The sequence below is a fragment of the Hydractinia symbiolongicarpus genome, chromosome 1 (assembly GCF_029227915.1).
Source record: "Hydractinia symbiolongicarpus strain clone_291-10 chromosome 1, HSymV2.1, whole genome shotgun sequence".
Classification (NCBI taxonomy): domain Eukaryota; kingdom Metazoa; phylum Cnidaria; class Hydrozoa; order Anthoathecata; family Hydractiniidae; genus Hydractinia; species Hydractinia symbiolongicarpus.
Genome location: NC_079875.1, coordinates 29326867 through 29344458, shown reverse-complemented (window position 1 = coordinate 29344458; position 17592 = coordinate 29326867). Strand labels below are relative to the sequence as shown.

The following is a 17592-nucleotide window of genomic DNA, read 5'->3' as shown; positions in this document are numbered from 1 at the left end:
CACGTTTTTTTAAAAAGGAACATAAAACAATAACTATATTATTTCATAATCTCTTTAAAACACACCAATTTTATCTAAATTTAAGGCATTTTCCGGCAATTAAGAGGTAATGATTAGACACTGAACTGCTAATAGAATGATTCAAAAGATGTCTCCACTGGGTGATATTTGCGACGATTTTTGCGACAAAAAGTAGAAACCAATTCAACTTTTTGTCATGACGACAATCGCGACCAAACCAATCAAATTCCAGTATTTATGACGATCGTCATAAAAATCGTCTAGTGAAGATTTCACATTAAAATGAAGGAAAAAATTCGCCATTATGATTTGCAAGCAGCACAATAGCTAAAAAAATAAATCAAGTAACCATAGAAAATATGTCTTAACAATAAAAAAAGTAAATTTTCACGATTGAAAACATACTAACTCTATACTGCTTTAGCGCTTCATAAGAAGCTCAATTTCATAAATTGCACTCTAAAGGAGTTACGGATTAATTTGCACTTATAAAGGGCGTCGTTTCAATAGTATCTCACAATCATTCTATTAAGGACAAAATTTGTATAAACAGTTACAACTGTGCGCAAACTGCAGTGTTCATGAGGTTAAAGGATATGTTATTAAGCATTTGAATTGACTTAGAATTATATTTTTCAAATTACGTAATTTTTATTGAACTTGTCAAATTAAGCACAGCGAAAACACGTGTTGATCATCCACGAAATTAAATGCCCCGAAAACTTTAAAAACCACCCAAACTATGAAATTTTATTGTACTTTTGCTGTTGCCCCATTTAGGTTTATTTCACTTTGCAATTAAGGACAAAGAGGTCACGTGTTCTAAAAAGGGGAAAATTAATGGGGAGATTATTTCGCAAAATTTCTTAAAATTGCTGGATAATTTTTCTTCCCTGAATTTTTCGTCCGCCGAGATATTGTATTTCATTGTATTTTGCTTCTGCTAACTTTAAAATACCTCTTCTACTAATTCCTTGAAAATTCTATCTCCCAAAAATAAAGGTTATAATATTAATATTAGAAATGCGTAGTGATTAATTTTCTTTCGTTGGTAAACTTCCATCCGCAAAAACTCTACACCATTTTTTTTTAATTTCTTCGTACTTCACAAAAATTAATTCCGCAAAAATATACTCCGCAAAAATATACTCCGCAAAAATATACTCCGCAAAAATATACTCCGCAAAAATATACTCCGCAAAAATATACTCCGCAAAAATATACTCCATAAAATGAAGTATTTTGGGACTACTCATCCGCAAAAATATGGTTCGCAAAAATTTATTCCTCAAATAATTTGTACGCATAAGATAATTGTTTTGGCAATTGAATAAATATTAAAAGAAGAAACATATTAAAATTAAATAAAAAGATTTAGGACCATATTATTTTTAACATAACTTAATCGTGCATTTAATTATTTAATCCCCCCCCTGTACGTAATGTTAAACACCGCGGCTGCATCAGAAAACACAGGTCTAAATTACCTCTTTATTAAACGTACTTTAAACGTCTAAAAGACATCTTTTTAAATGCTCGTTTATGCGCGTTTTTCTTTTAAACGTCTTATTTAGTCGCGATATGTTTAAACGTTTATAAAGCGTCTAAAAGTCTAAAAGTTGCGCGTTTTTCAAAGACGGAACACAGGCTTTACTTAGACGTCTGAAAAACGTCTTGTGCCGGCTGGGTTGTATCAATACGTAAAATTGGAAATACATGACGTTCCTTACTTTGAAATACCTCGGTTTTCAATTATACGCTTAAAATATAAGGAACCTAAGAGGAGGTTGTCGTCCCTAAATGACAATTATCTTGTATCAATACGAAAAATCACAATTATATAACACTCGTCTCTTTTAAATGCCTCGTTTATCAGTTTTACGACTAAAATATATAGAACATGAGACGAGGTTGTCGTCCCTAAATGACAATTATCTTGTATCAATACGAAAAATCGCAAATAATACTCGTCTGTCTTAAATGCCTCGTTTATCAATTTTACGACGAAAACATATAAAACCTGATGAGGTTATTGTCCCCAAATGACGATTATTTTGTATCAATACGAAAAATCGCAAATATATAACACTTGTCACTTTGAATTACCCCGTTTATCAATTTTACGGTTAAATTATATAGAACTTAGGAGGAGGTTGTCCAACCTAGATGACAATTATCTTGCATTAATAGGAAAAATCGCAAGTATATGATACTGGTCACTTTGAAATGCCTCGTTTATCAATTCCACGGTTAAGATTTAAGAACCTGAGATAAAGGTATTGACCCTAAATAACAATTATCTTATATCAATACGAAAAATCGCGAATACATGACACTCGTCTCTTTTAAATGCCTCGTTTTTCAATTATACGCCTAAAATTTAAGAATCTGAGACGCTGTTGACCCTAAAATCGCAAATAAATGACTCTCGTCACTTATAAACACCTCGTTTGTGAATTTTACAGCTAAAATATATAAAACCTGAGACGAGGTTGTCGACCCTAAATGAAAATTGTTTTGTATTAATACGAAAAATGGCGAATACATGACACTCGTCACTTTAAAACACCTCGTTTGTGAATTTTACAGCTAAAATTTATAAAACCTAAGACAAGGTTATCCACCCTAAATGAAAACTGTTTTGTATCAATACGAAAAATGGCAAATATATAACACTCGTCACTTTGAAATACTTCGTTTATTAGGCACTCCTAAATCAAGAGCAAAAGCAAATTAAAATTGTTCTATAGACTAAGACAAATCGAACGAGAGGTTTTTTTACTTTCATTTTTACTTTTCAAGATATGACGTCACAACTCTGCCATTATGGAAATGACCAAATATGTTTAAAACTAATAAAAATACCAATAAAACATTACTTGAAGTGTTTAAGAAAGTTACTGCTTAAAAAACAATATATAAATACGAGTGTCCAAAATTTTTCTGAAAGATTATCACGTGATAAGAGAGTGTATTTTACAGACCAGATTTGCGAAAACATACGTTATTTCAATACCATAAAAATATTATGACTTTTGGTCTTGTCTTAATGTTTAAAAACATTCAAGTTTTCAGTGAATGTGGATTTAAATTTATCCTTATTAGAATATGATGTCACAACTCTGCCATTATGAAAATGACCAAAATAGTAAAAACTACTAAAAATACTTATTTTAAAATTGTCACTCTATAAGAATGTTGACAAGTCATGCATTTTTTCAAAACCCATACAGAACTACCACAAAAACAAAACTTTGTAATTAAGCATCAATTTTAAAAAAAAATAATATCTTCCAGACGAGACTTCAAATAAGTTGTAAATCTTAATTTTTGTGTAAAAATATAAAAAATACACAAAACTCGCACAATTACAGTCATTGCGTTAACCATGCGAGGATAAAATAATGCAGATACTTTTTAAATTAGCAGTAGAAAAGTTATCGTTCTATTATACTACAGAGTTTCTGTAAATGGTATATACGCATATAGTAAAAATTTAAAATCACTTAATGATGAAGGATCCAAGAACCACTTTTACTTCCAATACAATCGTTTGTGCATCCAAAATATCACAAATTCGTACTCAGTTTGTTGTATATATAAAGAACGATGTAGCAACATGAAATATCAGAAGACACCAGCCAATATATTTTTTGAATAGACCTATAGAGATTATCTACTAAAATTATCTACTAAAAGGAGTAAGAGAAACTACTACACTACTACGAAGGTACTACTAATATGTATACATATACTAACCGAAATACTAGAAAATGATAATCAGTTCCCTTTTCTCTAAATCGACAAGAAAGAGGGAAGTTCCACGTCTCATCTTCTCCTTCATACTGCACAGTATATATTGACTTTTTAGAATTTAATAAAACTAATGACATAACTGTTCCTCTAACACATCATCGCATTCTTTCTTGCCTACTTTATGTTGAATTAATTTTCCAACTAAAGACTGTTGGTTTTCCAAATATTTGTGAAGCTGTGCACGTTGCTTATCAATAACAAGCCTTAAGCCACCCTCTTTAAACTCTTTTCCCAACTTTACATTCTGCTCTCTAACATTTCCTAACCTTGCATTCTTGTCCATTAAAACTGGCTTAGGTGCAATAGGTCTTTCACTTGCTAAACTATACTTCATTAAAATTCTTCAATTCCTTACACAACAACTTTCTACGTTCGCAAAATCAACCTTTGTGACATAGTAGAATTTCACGGGACATTTCACACACAATGCAAACCTATAAAAATTTAACTGTGCAATCAAAACCTTTTCTTTTTCAACATCATCTTTTCTTTTTTTGTAGCATAAGGAGAAACATGTGTGGCAATAAGAGGCTACAAAAAAGCAGTGTTACCGAATTCTTTAAAATTACTATTTTTCCTTCTAAAAATCTGTCCTTGTCGACTACTCTTTTAATTTTAAATTTTATCAAAGAGTGTTTTATCATCGAACATTTTTCAGAAAATTGTTACAAAACTATTCACATACATTTCGAACACACCTGTCAACTAATGTTAACTAATTACATCTCTATTTGTCAAACTCTTCATTTGTTATTATTCATAAAACTCGTTAGCCCTAGCTATAGCTAGCTAAGCATTTTCTAAGCTGAAATTGGAGAAAAATCTTCTAGCTATTGCTTGGGGAGAGCATTCGTATTGATACAAGATAATTGTCATTTAAGGACGACAACCTCGTCTCAGGTTCTATATATTATAGCCGTGAAATTGACAAACGAGGCATTCAAAATTGACGAGTGTCTCATATAATTCCGATTTTTCGTATTCATAGAGGATAATTGTGGTTTAGGGTCAACAACCTCGTTTCAGGTTCTTATATTTTAGCCGTAAAGCATTTAAAAGAGACGAATGCCTCATATAATTCCGATTTTAGTATTGATACAAGATATTTGTACTTTAGAGTCAACAACAGCTCAAGTTCTATATATTTTAGCCGTAGAATTGATAAACGAGGCATTTAAAAGAGACGAGTGTTATATATTGGCGATTATTCGTATTGATACAAGATAATAGTCATTTAGGGACGAGAACTTCGTCTCAGGTTCCATGTATTTTAGCAGTAAAATTGATCAACGAAGCATTTAAAAATGACGGGTGTCTCATATATTTGTTATTTTTCGTATTGATACTGGATAATTGGACTTTAGGGTTAAGAACCTCGTTTCAGGTTCCTCTATTCTAGCAGTAAAGTTGATATGCGAAGCATTTAAAACAGTCGACTTTCTCATATATTTGCGATTTTTCCTATTGATACAAGATAATTGTCATTTGAGGACGACAACCTTGTCTCAGGTTCTATAAATTTTAGCCGTAAAATTGATAAACGAGGCATTTCAAAGTGACGAGTGTCATATACTTGCAAGTTTTCTTATTGATACAAGATAATTGTACTTTAGGGTCAACAACATCTCCGATTCTATATATTTCTGCCGTAGAATTGATAAACGAGGCATTTCAAAGTGACCAGTGTCATGTATTTGCGATTTAATATTGATACAAGATAATTGTACTTTGGGGTCAACAACATCGTCTCAGTTTCTATATACTTTGGCCGTGAAAATGATGTGTTGTATAATGGACTGTCGAAGAGTATCAACAAATGTTCTGGACCAACAGAAGAAATCTAACATTGACGTCTGTCAAACAAAAGTCAATTGGGACGATACTGGTAACAAAAACAATATGTCTACCTGGCAGTGCCAGGAATTCTTTAAAATATTGGGCACAAATCTCAGCTCCTCATGGAATGCTGCTGATGAAAAACTATATGGAAGTATGCAAAAAGTGGGGAAAAAATGATTTTTAATTTCTGTTTTTTTTTTGGTTTTCAATTTTTTCTTTTCTTTAAATATTTGATATTTACGAATTTTGAATTTCAAAATAAAAAAAAGTATTAGAAAATGAATTTGTATCAAAATTCTGATTTCTGATTTTTAATTAAATTTAAAATCAAATCGGCGTAATTACAAAATGTAAATTCCAAAATTTCCAATGATATGAAAATCAAGAATACAAATATAGCGAATAACATATTACCGTGATTTTACTTAAAATTATATGATAACTATAAGCTTTTAAAAGACATTGAATAACGGAGTGACTTAAAGCTTCTACGATGGAGAGTTTCTAAAAGCAAATACGAGCTATGGCAACAAAATAGATTATCCATCCACTGTTTTATTAAATATTTATAGCGTGTGTCATTTGTGGTAAGTTGATTGGGTATTGTGAAAAAAAAATTTCTGTTAAATAATTTTAAAAATAATTCCAAGACAGATTTTACGTAAAGGGTAATATCTTACGACTATATACTGAACAATCTCACTCAACATTAATAAAAAAAGATACTTAAAATATTTTCAAGTTTCTGTAATAAAATGGCTTTATCAAAAGTTGAGCTTGCTGCAATGTTGGAATGCAAGATTTGTTTAGACACCTATCATCAGCCTAAACAATTAAACTGCGGACACACTTATTGTCAAGATTGTCTAGATGGTATTTTAGTGTTTATGGAAGATGGGAGTGCTGAACTGTCTTGTCCAGTAAGATGTACTAAAAAGACAACAATTACTCACGAACAAACAACATCCTCGTTAGTGAAAGTGTTTACATTAACTGGCATTTTGGACAAAGTGTAAGTTAATTGTATGCACATAATACTGAAAGACGCTCATTTTGTACTTTTCTCAGTAATTGTGTGTAACGCGCATGGAAATAACACAGACATAATTTTATGAAAATTTTTTTAGTTTCTAACATTTCAGTTTATTTGGATGTGAACAAAGAAAAAAAATTACAAAGCTGAAAGTACTTCATAAAAAAATAACAAACATAGGAAAATGGTATTTTAAAGCAGAAATTTTATACCAAATATTTATAATTTAACGTAAATAACAGGTATTCAAAATATAAGAACAAAGTAAGAAAAACAGCAACTCATGGTCGTCATAAAAAGTGTATAGCATATGTTAGGAAACTCACTATAATGGAATATGAGGATATATAATTTGGTTATATAGAGTGTTTTCAATAAAATAATTAATTTTACTTTATCCATAGTTCACCTGGTAAAAATGTTAAATCTTTATGTCAGCAAAGTAAAGAATGTAACCAGATAATCAACTATTCCTGTGCAACATGCAGTGTAAAGATCTGTGAAAAATGTCAAAATATTCATTCTTGTTCCAACAAATCATATATCAATGTCATTTTCAATCAAAAATTGCAAGAACTCCAACCATTGTGTAAGCAACATGACTCACTTGCAAAATTTGTCTGTATTGATTGTGAAAATTTGTTAACATGTGTTTATTGCACACACAGACAACATAAGAATCACAGAATAAAAACGATTGATGATTTTGGCCTTGAAGCCAAAAAGTGGTTTCAATCGTTTATCACTTCATTCAATGAAACAAAAGTGGTGTTGGAAAAGTTAACAAGAAAATACAGTGACGCTCTAACAAATTTAGAGAAAGAAAGAGAAGTATTTGTTCAAAAATTAAAAGAAAGAAAGTTAAAACGACTAGAAGAATATCTCAAAATGTTAAATAAAGAAGAAGAAGATCTACTGCGGATATTCGATGAGAAATCTGAAGAATTTAAAGCAAAATTGACTTGTGATGGTTTTGTCGACAATAAGAAAGTACAAGAATTTACAGATTACGTTCAAGCTTTTAATTTAAAATCTCATTTTGAGCTTGGAGGAAAGAATACGCAAGGAGAAACAACTTCATTTCTGTACGCTTTAAATGTATTGAATTTTCTATTGTTTTTAATTTCAAAAGAATCAGTGCGTGAGGTGCTCGACCGAGTCTTTTTCGCAAAAAAATGATCAAATTCCATATTCTCCTTTAATAGGGGCTAACTTTTTTCTATTGAAATCTGACTGTAACACGCTGAAGGCACGTGATTATTGTGTGGAAAGTGTGCCTAATATAAGTCGGTAAACATTGCTGTTAAAAACTTCAACAATACGTTTGGAAATAAGCGTTTAACCATGATATTAACCTATTTTTGCAGGCTTGAGTATACCACTTTGATCATGAAAAACAATATAGATAGATATGCGCCGGACGAGTGCCGACAAAATGTGTGCTGGATTAATGTTTATTCTAACTAAAGAAATAACTTCTTATAACAGAACGTCGTTTTAAAACGAGATATAAACTTTTTCTTTTTGTTTACAAAAATGTCGAGCAAGTGCTTCCTCGCTAATTATGTTAACATAAAAACAAAAGAAATTTTACCGATTTCAATATGGCTTCTTGTTTTGATAATATTATCAAATTCATCATCAAATTATCTAATTGTTTTTATAACCAATCATAGTTGCGAATTGTTATTCACGAATAATTTAGTCACACAACCGCCAAAATTTCAAATTAAGTTTCTATACAGACACCTGCTAGAACCTCACGCAGTGTTTCAATAGAATTTAAAGAGTTGTTTCTCCTTCCGTATTCTTTTCTCCAAGTTTTGAGTTAGTTACTGAAAAGTTGGAAATTGAACGACAACTTCGCAGGCTATCCTCGTTTCCAAGAACTATCCCAACATTCAATTCACATCTTCATCAAATGAACAAAGCAGATATTTTGTCAAATCCATTGGGCGAAATAAATATTTCAATAGATGACGTCACCACTGTTGGTGTAGATCTCAATGCATGTTCTGTTTATAGAAACTTGATTGATGAAGTTGAAACCCAACCCAACTATTCCCAATTAACAACTGATCTAATGAACTTAGTTGAAAGTCTGAAAAGTGAGTTTTCATTTTATTGATTAAAGTTTTAACATAAATTGTGCGAATTTTAAAAAATTGTTATTGTATTTTATAGAGTACGAGAAACCAATTGTAAATCCTTCTTCTGGAAAACAACAACAGAAGTAGGTATATTTTAAATCCTCTATGTGTTACTTGTCATCGTCTCTACACATCACCATATTGATCAGAATCAGAATTTGTTGTTATTGAACTATTTTAAATGATTGAAATATCATTACAACTGCTTCAATATTTGTCATATACAATTACAATATTTCTACAGCCTGTTTATTAAATGTTTATACAGATTGATAAAGATTAAAAAATAGCAGCACTATAATTGAACAGTGTTTTTATTTAGTGATGTAAAGCCAAAAGGTTTCCAGCTTGCTAAGAAGAGTTACTCTTTTGAAGGTATGAAGCTTTTTATGTGGTGGAGCTAGCCCATAACATTATTTTTCTCGATCCAGATTACATGTGGTATTGTTAAAAAAATTTTAAACATTGCAGCAAAGCACAATGAAATACTCAACCTGTTAAGTTTCAGGGTTAAATCATAGAGGCCTTGTTTCTCTCAAGTTTCTGCTAAGAACACAGTTAAACTTCCGTTTGGCCGTAATAACGTGACTACTTGCACAAGTATTATTCCAATACTATCAATTCTTAACACTCATCAACTTTGAAAGTTTTTCTTGTTGCTGTGTACTGTGCATAGTACTGTTGATTTCTGTACGCTAGGCTTTGGAAAAAACTTTCCCACCAAAGTTTATTATTATTTTAAATTATTTTAAGATAAACCAATATTTTAAGAGAAATTTTAGGCGACAAGACTGGGATTTGTTCTCTTGCGGTACGCAGAAATTAGACTTAATTTATTCGTCCCTATATGTAGTTTTTGATGATTAACAGTACTTTCAATCCCATTTTTAACCACTTGTAGTTTACTGTAGTACTATTACTCCAATTCTCACCATTCATGTTCTTCTTCCACTTCTTCCCACACAGTCTGCTAAATATTCATACTCGCTGATCCAATCAAAATCAGTTTTCCTACTTCCATTTTGATTCTTAAAAAATCACCGTATCACTGTTATGTGACTCATCACTTTAAAAAGTAAAAAAAAATAATTAAAAACTATTAGAGAATCTACATAAAACTCCCCCCTAGATAACTCCTACTAATGATAATTTCTCACTGAACAATCCATCCCTTCCCTCCCGTACAATTGCTAATTTCGACTAAATAATATTTTTATAAGAACAGGAGCCTTTCTTTTCTGGCAAATTCGAATAACAAAAGAACAACTTTAGGTTAAGAACGTTGTTTCTAAAACTAAGAACAACCTCATTTTCGTCGTAAAGTAACAACAATACAGAATGTAAATTCTCTTGGCTCTCAATAACTTTCACCCAGAACATTTTTTCTTTAATAATTGTCCCCTACATAACCTCTATCTACGTCACAAGTAGAAACTTAAGATCTAATATTTTGACAAATTAAGATCTCCTGTACTTCTTTTAAAAGAAAGTAGCTTGAACAAGCATGTGGATGTTCTTTTTATTTACAATAAGATTATAATTTTTAACGTGATGGAAACTTTTGAAGTTTTTTAGATATCATAAAAAAAGTTCGTTTTATTTATGTGATTTTTATTTTTCTGTTTTCCTTTTTTAGTTTAAAATTTGTAACTCACACTAAGATATGTTAAACTCGCGGTTTAAAATTTGTAACTCGCACTTTAAAATTTGTAACTCGCACGAGATATGATAAACTCGTAGTTTAAAATTTGTAACTCGCACTTTAAAATTTGTAACTCGCACGAGATATGATAAACTCGTAGTTTAAAATTTGTAACGCGCACTAGATGTCACGTGATCCCAGTCAACCGCGTAGACCCGCTGCAACTTCGTCTCCAGGGAATTTATACCAATAATGTAACATAATATCAAACACGCACTTTAAATTTTTACACGTAGACGTACATGTTCTTAAAGTTTTAATTTTTAGACAATTATGTAAATGTTCCTAAAACTTAATCGAGATTCCTAGTTAAATTTTCTAGGGTGCCGTCTGTAGACTTCGGCCCTATTTCAGTTAGTGAAAATCTATTTCACCGGTCAGAAATGTGTTGTCATTTTTGTTCCTAATTATTACCACATAATTTGTGTTTAGAACTCAAAAATATCATTAAAAATGGTGATGTCAAGACATTTCAATCAATTCTTATTGATCATCCAAGTATCGTTAAAATGAGAAATGTTCATGAAACAACACTGTTGATAGAAGCAGCATGGTACAATAAACCATCAATAGTGAAATGTTTGATTGATGCTGGTAGTGATGTGAATGCTGTGAATGAATATAAATGGAATGCATATCACTACAGTGCATGTGATGGTCATCATGATGTTTTGAAAGTTTTAATTAATCATGACGTAACAAACATTAACAACGTAAACAATAACAATGACACACCATTACATCTTGCATCTCGTTATGGTCATACTGATTGTGTGAAGTTGTTGTTGTCTATACCACACATCGATGTAAATGTACGAAACTGGCAGAATAAAACTGCTTATGATGGTACTTATAATCACACTATCAAACGTTTATTACAAGAACATTACAGAAATTAAGAACATTTTCAAACAATTATACTTTTTTAATTTACCTAAGCAAATTATTAAAAGCATATATCGTCTTTTTTATTAGAACTATAGGTTATTGTAGAATAGGTTTCTTATTTATTTCATAAATATACGTTCACAAATTTCAAAGTATGACTTCTTAAGAAGAAAATGGTATAATTTATCAAATACAAAAAATTTATGTGCCATCTTCACCAACAGAGGTGAGTAAGACACCTCAGTAGTTTGACAAAAAGAACGGATTGCTTATTGTATTAGAATAAACCCTTAGAAAAAACATTTCAAACAGAATGTGTTTAAAGAAACACCACTGCCTCTTTCTGGACTTATCGTCAAATCTTTTTCTTTAATCAAGAACGTAAAGAGCACCAAACAAATTTTCATGACATGTATATATCCCAAATATATGACACTAGTCACTTTGCATTACTTCGTTTATCAATTCCACAGATAAAATATATAGAACCTGGGACGAGGTTGTCGTCCCTAAATAACAATAATCTTGTATCAATACAAAAAATCGCAATATATGATACTCGTCACTTTGAAATGCCGCGTTTATCAATGTTACGACTAAAATATATAGAACGAGAGGCGTTGTTGACCCTAAAGTACAACTATCTTGTATCAGTACGAAAAATTGCAAATATATAACACTTGTCTCTTTTAAATACCTCGTTTGTCAATTTTACGACTAAAATATATAGAACCTTGGACGAGGTTGTCGTCTCTAAATGACAATTATCTTGTATCAATACGAAAAATCGCAAATATATAACAGTCCTCTCTAAATGCCTCGTTTATCAATTCCACGGCTAAGATATAAAAACCTGAGACGAAGTTGTTGACACTAAATTACAAATATCTTGTATCAATACGAAAAATCGCAAATATATGAGACATCTTTAATTTTAAATACTCGTTTACCAATTTTACGACTAAAAGATATTGAACCTGAGACGTTGTTGACCCTAAAGTAAAATTATCTTGTATCAATACGAAATATCGCAAATACATGACACTCGTCGCTTTGTAATACCTTGTTTATCAAATTTACGGCTAAAATATATAGAATCTGAGACGAGGTTGTCGTACCCAAATGACAATTTTCTTGTATCAACATGAAAAATCGCAAATACATCACACTTTTCACTTTTAAATGCCTCGTTTATCAATTATACGGCTAAAATATGTAGAACATGAGAGGAGGTTGTTGTCCCTAAAGTACAATTATCCTGTTTCAGTACGAAAAATCGCAAATATATGAGACACTCGTCTCTTTTAAATGCTTCGTATATTAAATTTACGGCTAAAATATAAAAACTTGAAACGAGGTTGTTGACCCTAAAATATAATTATCCTATATCAATACAAAATATCGCAAATATCTGAGACACACGTCTCTTTAAAATGCCTCGTTTATCAATTTTACGGTTATAATATACAGAACCTGAGACGAAGTTGTCGTCAGTAAGGTACAATTAGCGTGTATCAATACGAAAAATCGCCAATATATAACACTCGTCTCTTATAAATGCCTGGCTTATCAATTATACGGCTGACATATATAGAACCTGAGATGTTGTTGACCTGAAAGTACAACTACCTTGTATCAATACTAAAATCGCAAATACATGAAACTCGTCACTTTCAAATGCCTCGTTTCATTAATTTCACGGCTAAAATATATAGAACCTGGGACGAGGTTGTCGTCTCTAAATGACAATTATCCTGTATCAATACGAAAAATCAAAAATATATGAGACACTCGTCTCTTTTAAATGCCTCGTTTATTAATTTTACGGTTAAAATATATAGAACCTGAGACGAGGTTGTCGTCCCTAAATGTCAATTATCTTGTATCAATACGAAAAATCGCAAATATATAACAGTCCTCTCTAAATGCCTCGTTTATCAATTCCACGGCTAAGATATAAGAACCTGAGACGAAGTTGTTGACCCTAAATTACAAATATCTTGTATCAATACGAAAAATCGCAAATATATGAGACAACTTTAATTTTAAATACTCGTTTACCAATTTTACGACTGAAATATATTGAACCTGAGACGTTGTTGACCCTAAAGTAAAATTATCCTGTATCAATACGAAATATCGCAAATACATGACACTCGTCGCTTTGAAATATCTTGTTTATCAAATTTACGGCTAAAATATATAAAACCTGAGACGAGGTTGTCGTCACTAAGGTACAATTACCGTGTATCAAAACGAAAAATCGCGAATACATGACACTCGTCATTTTAAAATGCCTCGTTTATCAATTTTACGCCTAAAATATATAGAATCTGAGACGAGGTTGTCGTACCCAAATGACAATTTTCTTGTATCAACATGAAAAATCGCAAATATATGACACTTTTCACTTTTAAATGCCTCGTTTATCAATTATACGGCTAAAATATGTAGAACCTGAGAGGAGGTTGTTGTCCCTAAAGTACAATTATCCTGTTTCAGTACCAAAAATCGCATATATATGAGACACTCGTCTCTTTTAAATGCTTCGTATATTAAATTTACGGCTAATATATAAAAACTTGAAACGAGGTTGTTGACCCTAAAATACAATCATCCTATATCAATACAAAATATCGCAAATATCTGAGACACAAGTCTCTTTGAAATGCCTCGTTTATCAATTTTACGGCAATAATATACAGAACCTGAGACGAAGTTGTCGTCACTAAGGTACAATTAGCGTGTATCAATACGAAAAATCGCCAATAAATAACACTCGTCTCTTATAAATGCCTGGCTTATCAATTATACGGCTGACATATATAGAACCTGAGATATTGTTGACCTTAAAGTACAACTATCTTGTATCAATACTAAAATCGCAAATACATGAAACTCGTCACTTTCAAATGCCTCGTTTCATTAATTTCACGGCCAAAATATATAGAGCCTGGAGACGAGGTTGTTGACCCTAAATGGCACATATCCTGTATCAATACGAAAAATCGCAAATATATAACAGTCGTCACTTTGAAAAACCTCGTTTATCAATTTTACGACTAAAATATATAGAATCTGAGACGAGGTTGTCGTACCCAAATGATAATTTTCTTGTATCAACATGAAAAATCGCAAATACATGAGACTTTTCACTATTAAATGCCTCCTTTATCAATTTTACGGCTAAAATATATAAAACCTGAGAGGAGGTTATCGACACTAAATGACAATTATCTTGTATCAATACGAAAAATCACAAATATATGATACTTGTCTCTTTTAAATGCGTCGTTTATCAATTTTACGAATAAAGTATATAGAACCTGAGACAAGGTTGTTGACCCTAAAGTAAAGTTATTCTGTATCAATACGAAAAATTGTAAATACATGACACTCGTCGCTTTGAACTACCTCGTTTATCAAATTTACGGCTAAAGTAGTTAGAACCTGAGACGAGGTTGTCGACAGTAAATGACAATTATCCTTTATCAATGCGAAATATCACAAATACATGACACTAGTCACTTTGAAGTGTCTCGTTTTATCAATTTCACGGCTAAAATATATAGAAACTGGAGACGATTTTGTTGACCTTAAGTGACACTTATCCTGTATCAATACGAAAAGTCGCAAATGTTATGTTCTATGTTTAGTATTGTGTTTCGTGAGTCTGTGTTTTATACTGTTTGTCACGTGTTTGTATATAAACCTGTATTTTTGTATCTAGAGTTAGTTTTATTTTGAGCATATAATACGAAGGACATTACTTGTATTCTCTGTGTGAAGCTCCATAATAAGTGGCGACGAGGGATAAAAATATGGCAAAAGCTCTTAGTAATATTCCTTGTGTTGAACCCTTTATAATTGAAGAAACTTCAGTGAATTTGGATAAGAAATGGATTGTATGGAAGGATGATCTGGAGTTATTATTAACTGCCAGTGGTAATACTCAAGAAGCACAGAAAAAGGCTTTAATTTTACACTGCGGTGGTCGAGATTTACGAGAGGTTTATCGCACGTTAAAAGCAGATACGGACACATATGCAGACGTCATTCAGAAACTCGACACATATTTTAAACCGAAAAATAAACATCAGGTATTAACGTTATGTATTCAAACAAACAAAACCGAAGGATGGCGAAAGTTCAGTTATTTATGTTACAAGATTGAAACGATTAGGTGAGTCATGCGAATATGCTGATTTAAATACAGAAATCAAGGACCATTTCATACATACTTGTACATCGAGCTCGCTACAAAAGAAACTTTTACGTGAAGACACATTAACCCAGGAGATTTTATTAAAAGTAGCCAGAAATGGAAAATATCGTTATCCCAGGCAAACGAAATGAAAAACCCCAACGATGAGTCGATCGAAGAATTAAATCGTGTACGAGGTAAATTTAATAATCGTCACAAAAACAAACAGCAGAACAATTGTCAAAACTGTGGAGAAAAATTCTTTCCTGGACACTTATAATGTTGCAAGGCAATCGGTAAAATATGTTACGAATGTGGAAAGAAAAATCATTTATCGGCAGTTTGTTTATCATCGAAGCATGGCCAAAATTATCAACGACACCATAGAGATTTTAATTGCGACCGAACGAGAAAACGTGGCAACCAAGTACAAGAAAATGCGAGTAACAGTTCTATATCTGAGGAAGAGAGTGAGAATGAACATTCTTTATTCTCTGTCGAGAACAACAAAGTTTTAAATTCTGTTACAAATTGCGCCAAGATTTTAGTTGAAAATGTACCAATTAAATTAATGATAGACACTGGGTGTACAACAAGTGTCATAGATCGAGAAACATTTAGCAAATTAGAATCTAAAAATTTAAACGTTGTTTTGAAAAGTTCAAAAACAAAACTTTATCCTTATGCTTCACAGCCTGTGAAAGTTGTTGGTAAATTCAACGCCCTTTTTGAAACAAAGAAACAAATGTGCTCAAGCGTGATTTGCGTAATTGACAAACAAAAAGCTGGAAATCTATTGGGTATCGACACCGCAAAACAATTGAAACTAGTAACAATCGCTAATGAAATTTCAACCAATGAGAAAATTCGAAATCATCATACCGAAAATCAAAACGTTGTACCGAATATACCGCAAGAAATAAAAACTTTGATAAACGACTTTAATGAATGTTTTCATGGTACCGGAACGATGAAAGATTACGAATGCAAACTACATGTCAAACCGGATGTTCAGCCGATTTATCAAAGAATGAGGAGCTATCATATACATCTTCAAAAACAAATAGACAGTGAAATTATACGTTTAGAGGAAGCTGGAATTATCGAGTCTGTGGAAAGACCGCAAGAATGGGTTTCAAATTTAGTAGCCACACCCAAATCATACAACTCAGTACGACTATGCTTAGATGCTCGCAGCATCAACACTGCGATACAAAGAGAAACGCATCCAATACCGACCCTCGAATCTATACTTGATGGCATGCATGGGAGTAAAATTTTTAGTAAAATAGATATGAAAGAAGCACACACACAAATAATGCTTGAGGAAGAATCGAGAAAACTGACAAATTTTCACACGTCTTTCGGCATTAAAAGATTTAAAAGATTGTGCTATGGATTAAACAATGCTTTTGAAGTATTTCAAAGATCATTGGATCAAACCATTGGTAAATTACGTAATGTGAAGTGCATTTCGGACGATACTATTGTTTACAACAAAAATTATGCCGAACATTTAGAAACTTTAAAAGATTTATTTACAAAAATAAAAGAGCTAGGACTGCGTTAAAACAAACGAAAATGTGTTTTTATGAAAGAGTCAATCTCATTTTTCGGAGTTGTTATTTCTTCGGAAGGAGTCAAGCCAAACCTAGAGAAAATTCAAAGTTTGGTAGAAGCATCGCACCCAACTTGTGTTACTGAACTAAGAAGTTTTCTTGGATTAAGTACTTATTTGTCAAGATTTATTGACAATTTTTCAAACAAAACTGTACCGCTAAGATTATTATTAAAGAAAGGTACGAAATTCATATAGGGAGCTGAGCAACAAAAGCATATGACGAGTTGAAGGACTGTCTAGTAAGCGATAAAGTAATCTCATTTTACGACCCGAATCTTAACACGGAATTAGTTACCGATGCATCAGGTTTTGGTATAG

General features: G+C 31.7%; 3 protein-coding genes across 4 annotated transcripts; all 3 read left to right on the top strand.

Moving 5' to 3' along the window:
• Nucleotides 1-5567: 5567 nt before the first annotated feature.
• On the top strand, nucleotides 5568-7894 carry LOC130649195 (E3 ubiquitin-protein ligase TRIM56-like). The gene is made up of 2 exons (XM_057455443.1): nucleotides 5568-6688; nucleotides 7114-7894. The coding sequence occupies exons 1-2, from the start codon at nucleotides 6432-6434 to the stop codon at nucleotides 7886-7888; spliced, it is 1032 nt and encodes a 343-aa protein (XP_057311426.1). The 5' UTR covers nucleotides 5568-6431; the 3' UTR covers nucleotides 7889-7894.
• A 735-nt stretch (nucleotides 7895-8629) lies between these two features.
• LOC130649204 (E3 ubiquitin-protein ligase MIB2-like) lies at nucleotides 8630-11610 on the top strand. Of its 2 annotated transcripts, none has more exons than XM_057455460.1 (4): nucleotides 8630-8808; nucleotides 8894-8942; nucleotides 9182-9234; nucleotides 10994-11610. In XM_057455460.1, the coding sequence occupies exons 1-4, from the start codon at nucleotides 8631-8633 to the stop codon at nucleotides 11458-11460; spliced, it is 747 nt and encodes a 248-aa protein (XP_057311443.1). In that variant the 5' UTR covers nucleotide 8630; the 3' UTR covers nucleotides 11461-11610. The 2 variants fall into 2 exon arrangements, with proteins under 2 accessions (XP_057311443.1, XP_057311437.1); XM_057455454.1 differs by having other exon boundaries at nucleotides 8630-8817; nucleotides 10994-11609.
• Nucleotides 11611-15270: 3660 nt separating this feature from the next.
• Nucleotides 15271-17223, top strand: LOC130629625 (uncharacterized protein K02A2.6-like). The gene is made up of 2 exons (XM_057442898.1): nucleotides 15271-15549; nucleotides 15943-17223. The coding sequence occupies exons 1-2, from the start codon at nucleotides 15271-15273 to the stop codon at nucleotides 17221-17223; spliced, it is 1560 nt and encodes a 519-aa protein (XP_057298881.1).
• The last annotated feature ends 369 nt before the right edge of the window (nucleotides 17224-17592 follow it).

Coding starts and splice junctions, on each gene's coding strand:
- LOC130649195 (XM_057455443.1), top strand. CDS start 6,432: ATGGCTTTATCAAAAGTTGAGCTTGCTGCAATGTTGGAATGCAAGATT. Junction 6,689..7,113: donor ACTGGCATTTTGGACAAAGT/GTAAGTTAATTG, acceptor CTTTATCCATAG/TTCACCTGGTAAAAATGTTA.
- LOC130649204 (XM_057455454.1), top strand. CDS start 8,631: ATGAACAAAGCAGATATTTTGTCAAATCCATTGGGCGAAATAAATATT. Junction 8,818..8,893: donor CTTAGTTGAAAGTCTGAAAA/GTGAGTTTTCAT, acceptor TGTATTTTATAG/AGTACGAGAAACCAATTGTA. Junction 8,943..9,181: donor TCTGGAAAACAACAACAGAA/GTAGGTATATTT, acceptor GTTTTTATTTAG/TGATGTAAAGCCAAAAGGTT.
- LOC130629625 (XM_057442898.1), top strand. CDS start 15,271: ATGGCAAAAGCTCTTAGTAATATTCCTTGTGTTGAACCCTTTATAATT. Junction 15,550..15,942: donor AACCGAAAAATAAACATCAG/GTATTAACGTTA, acceptor TAATGTTGCAAG/GCAATCGGTAAAATATGTTA.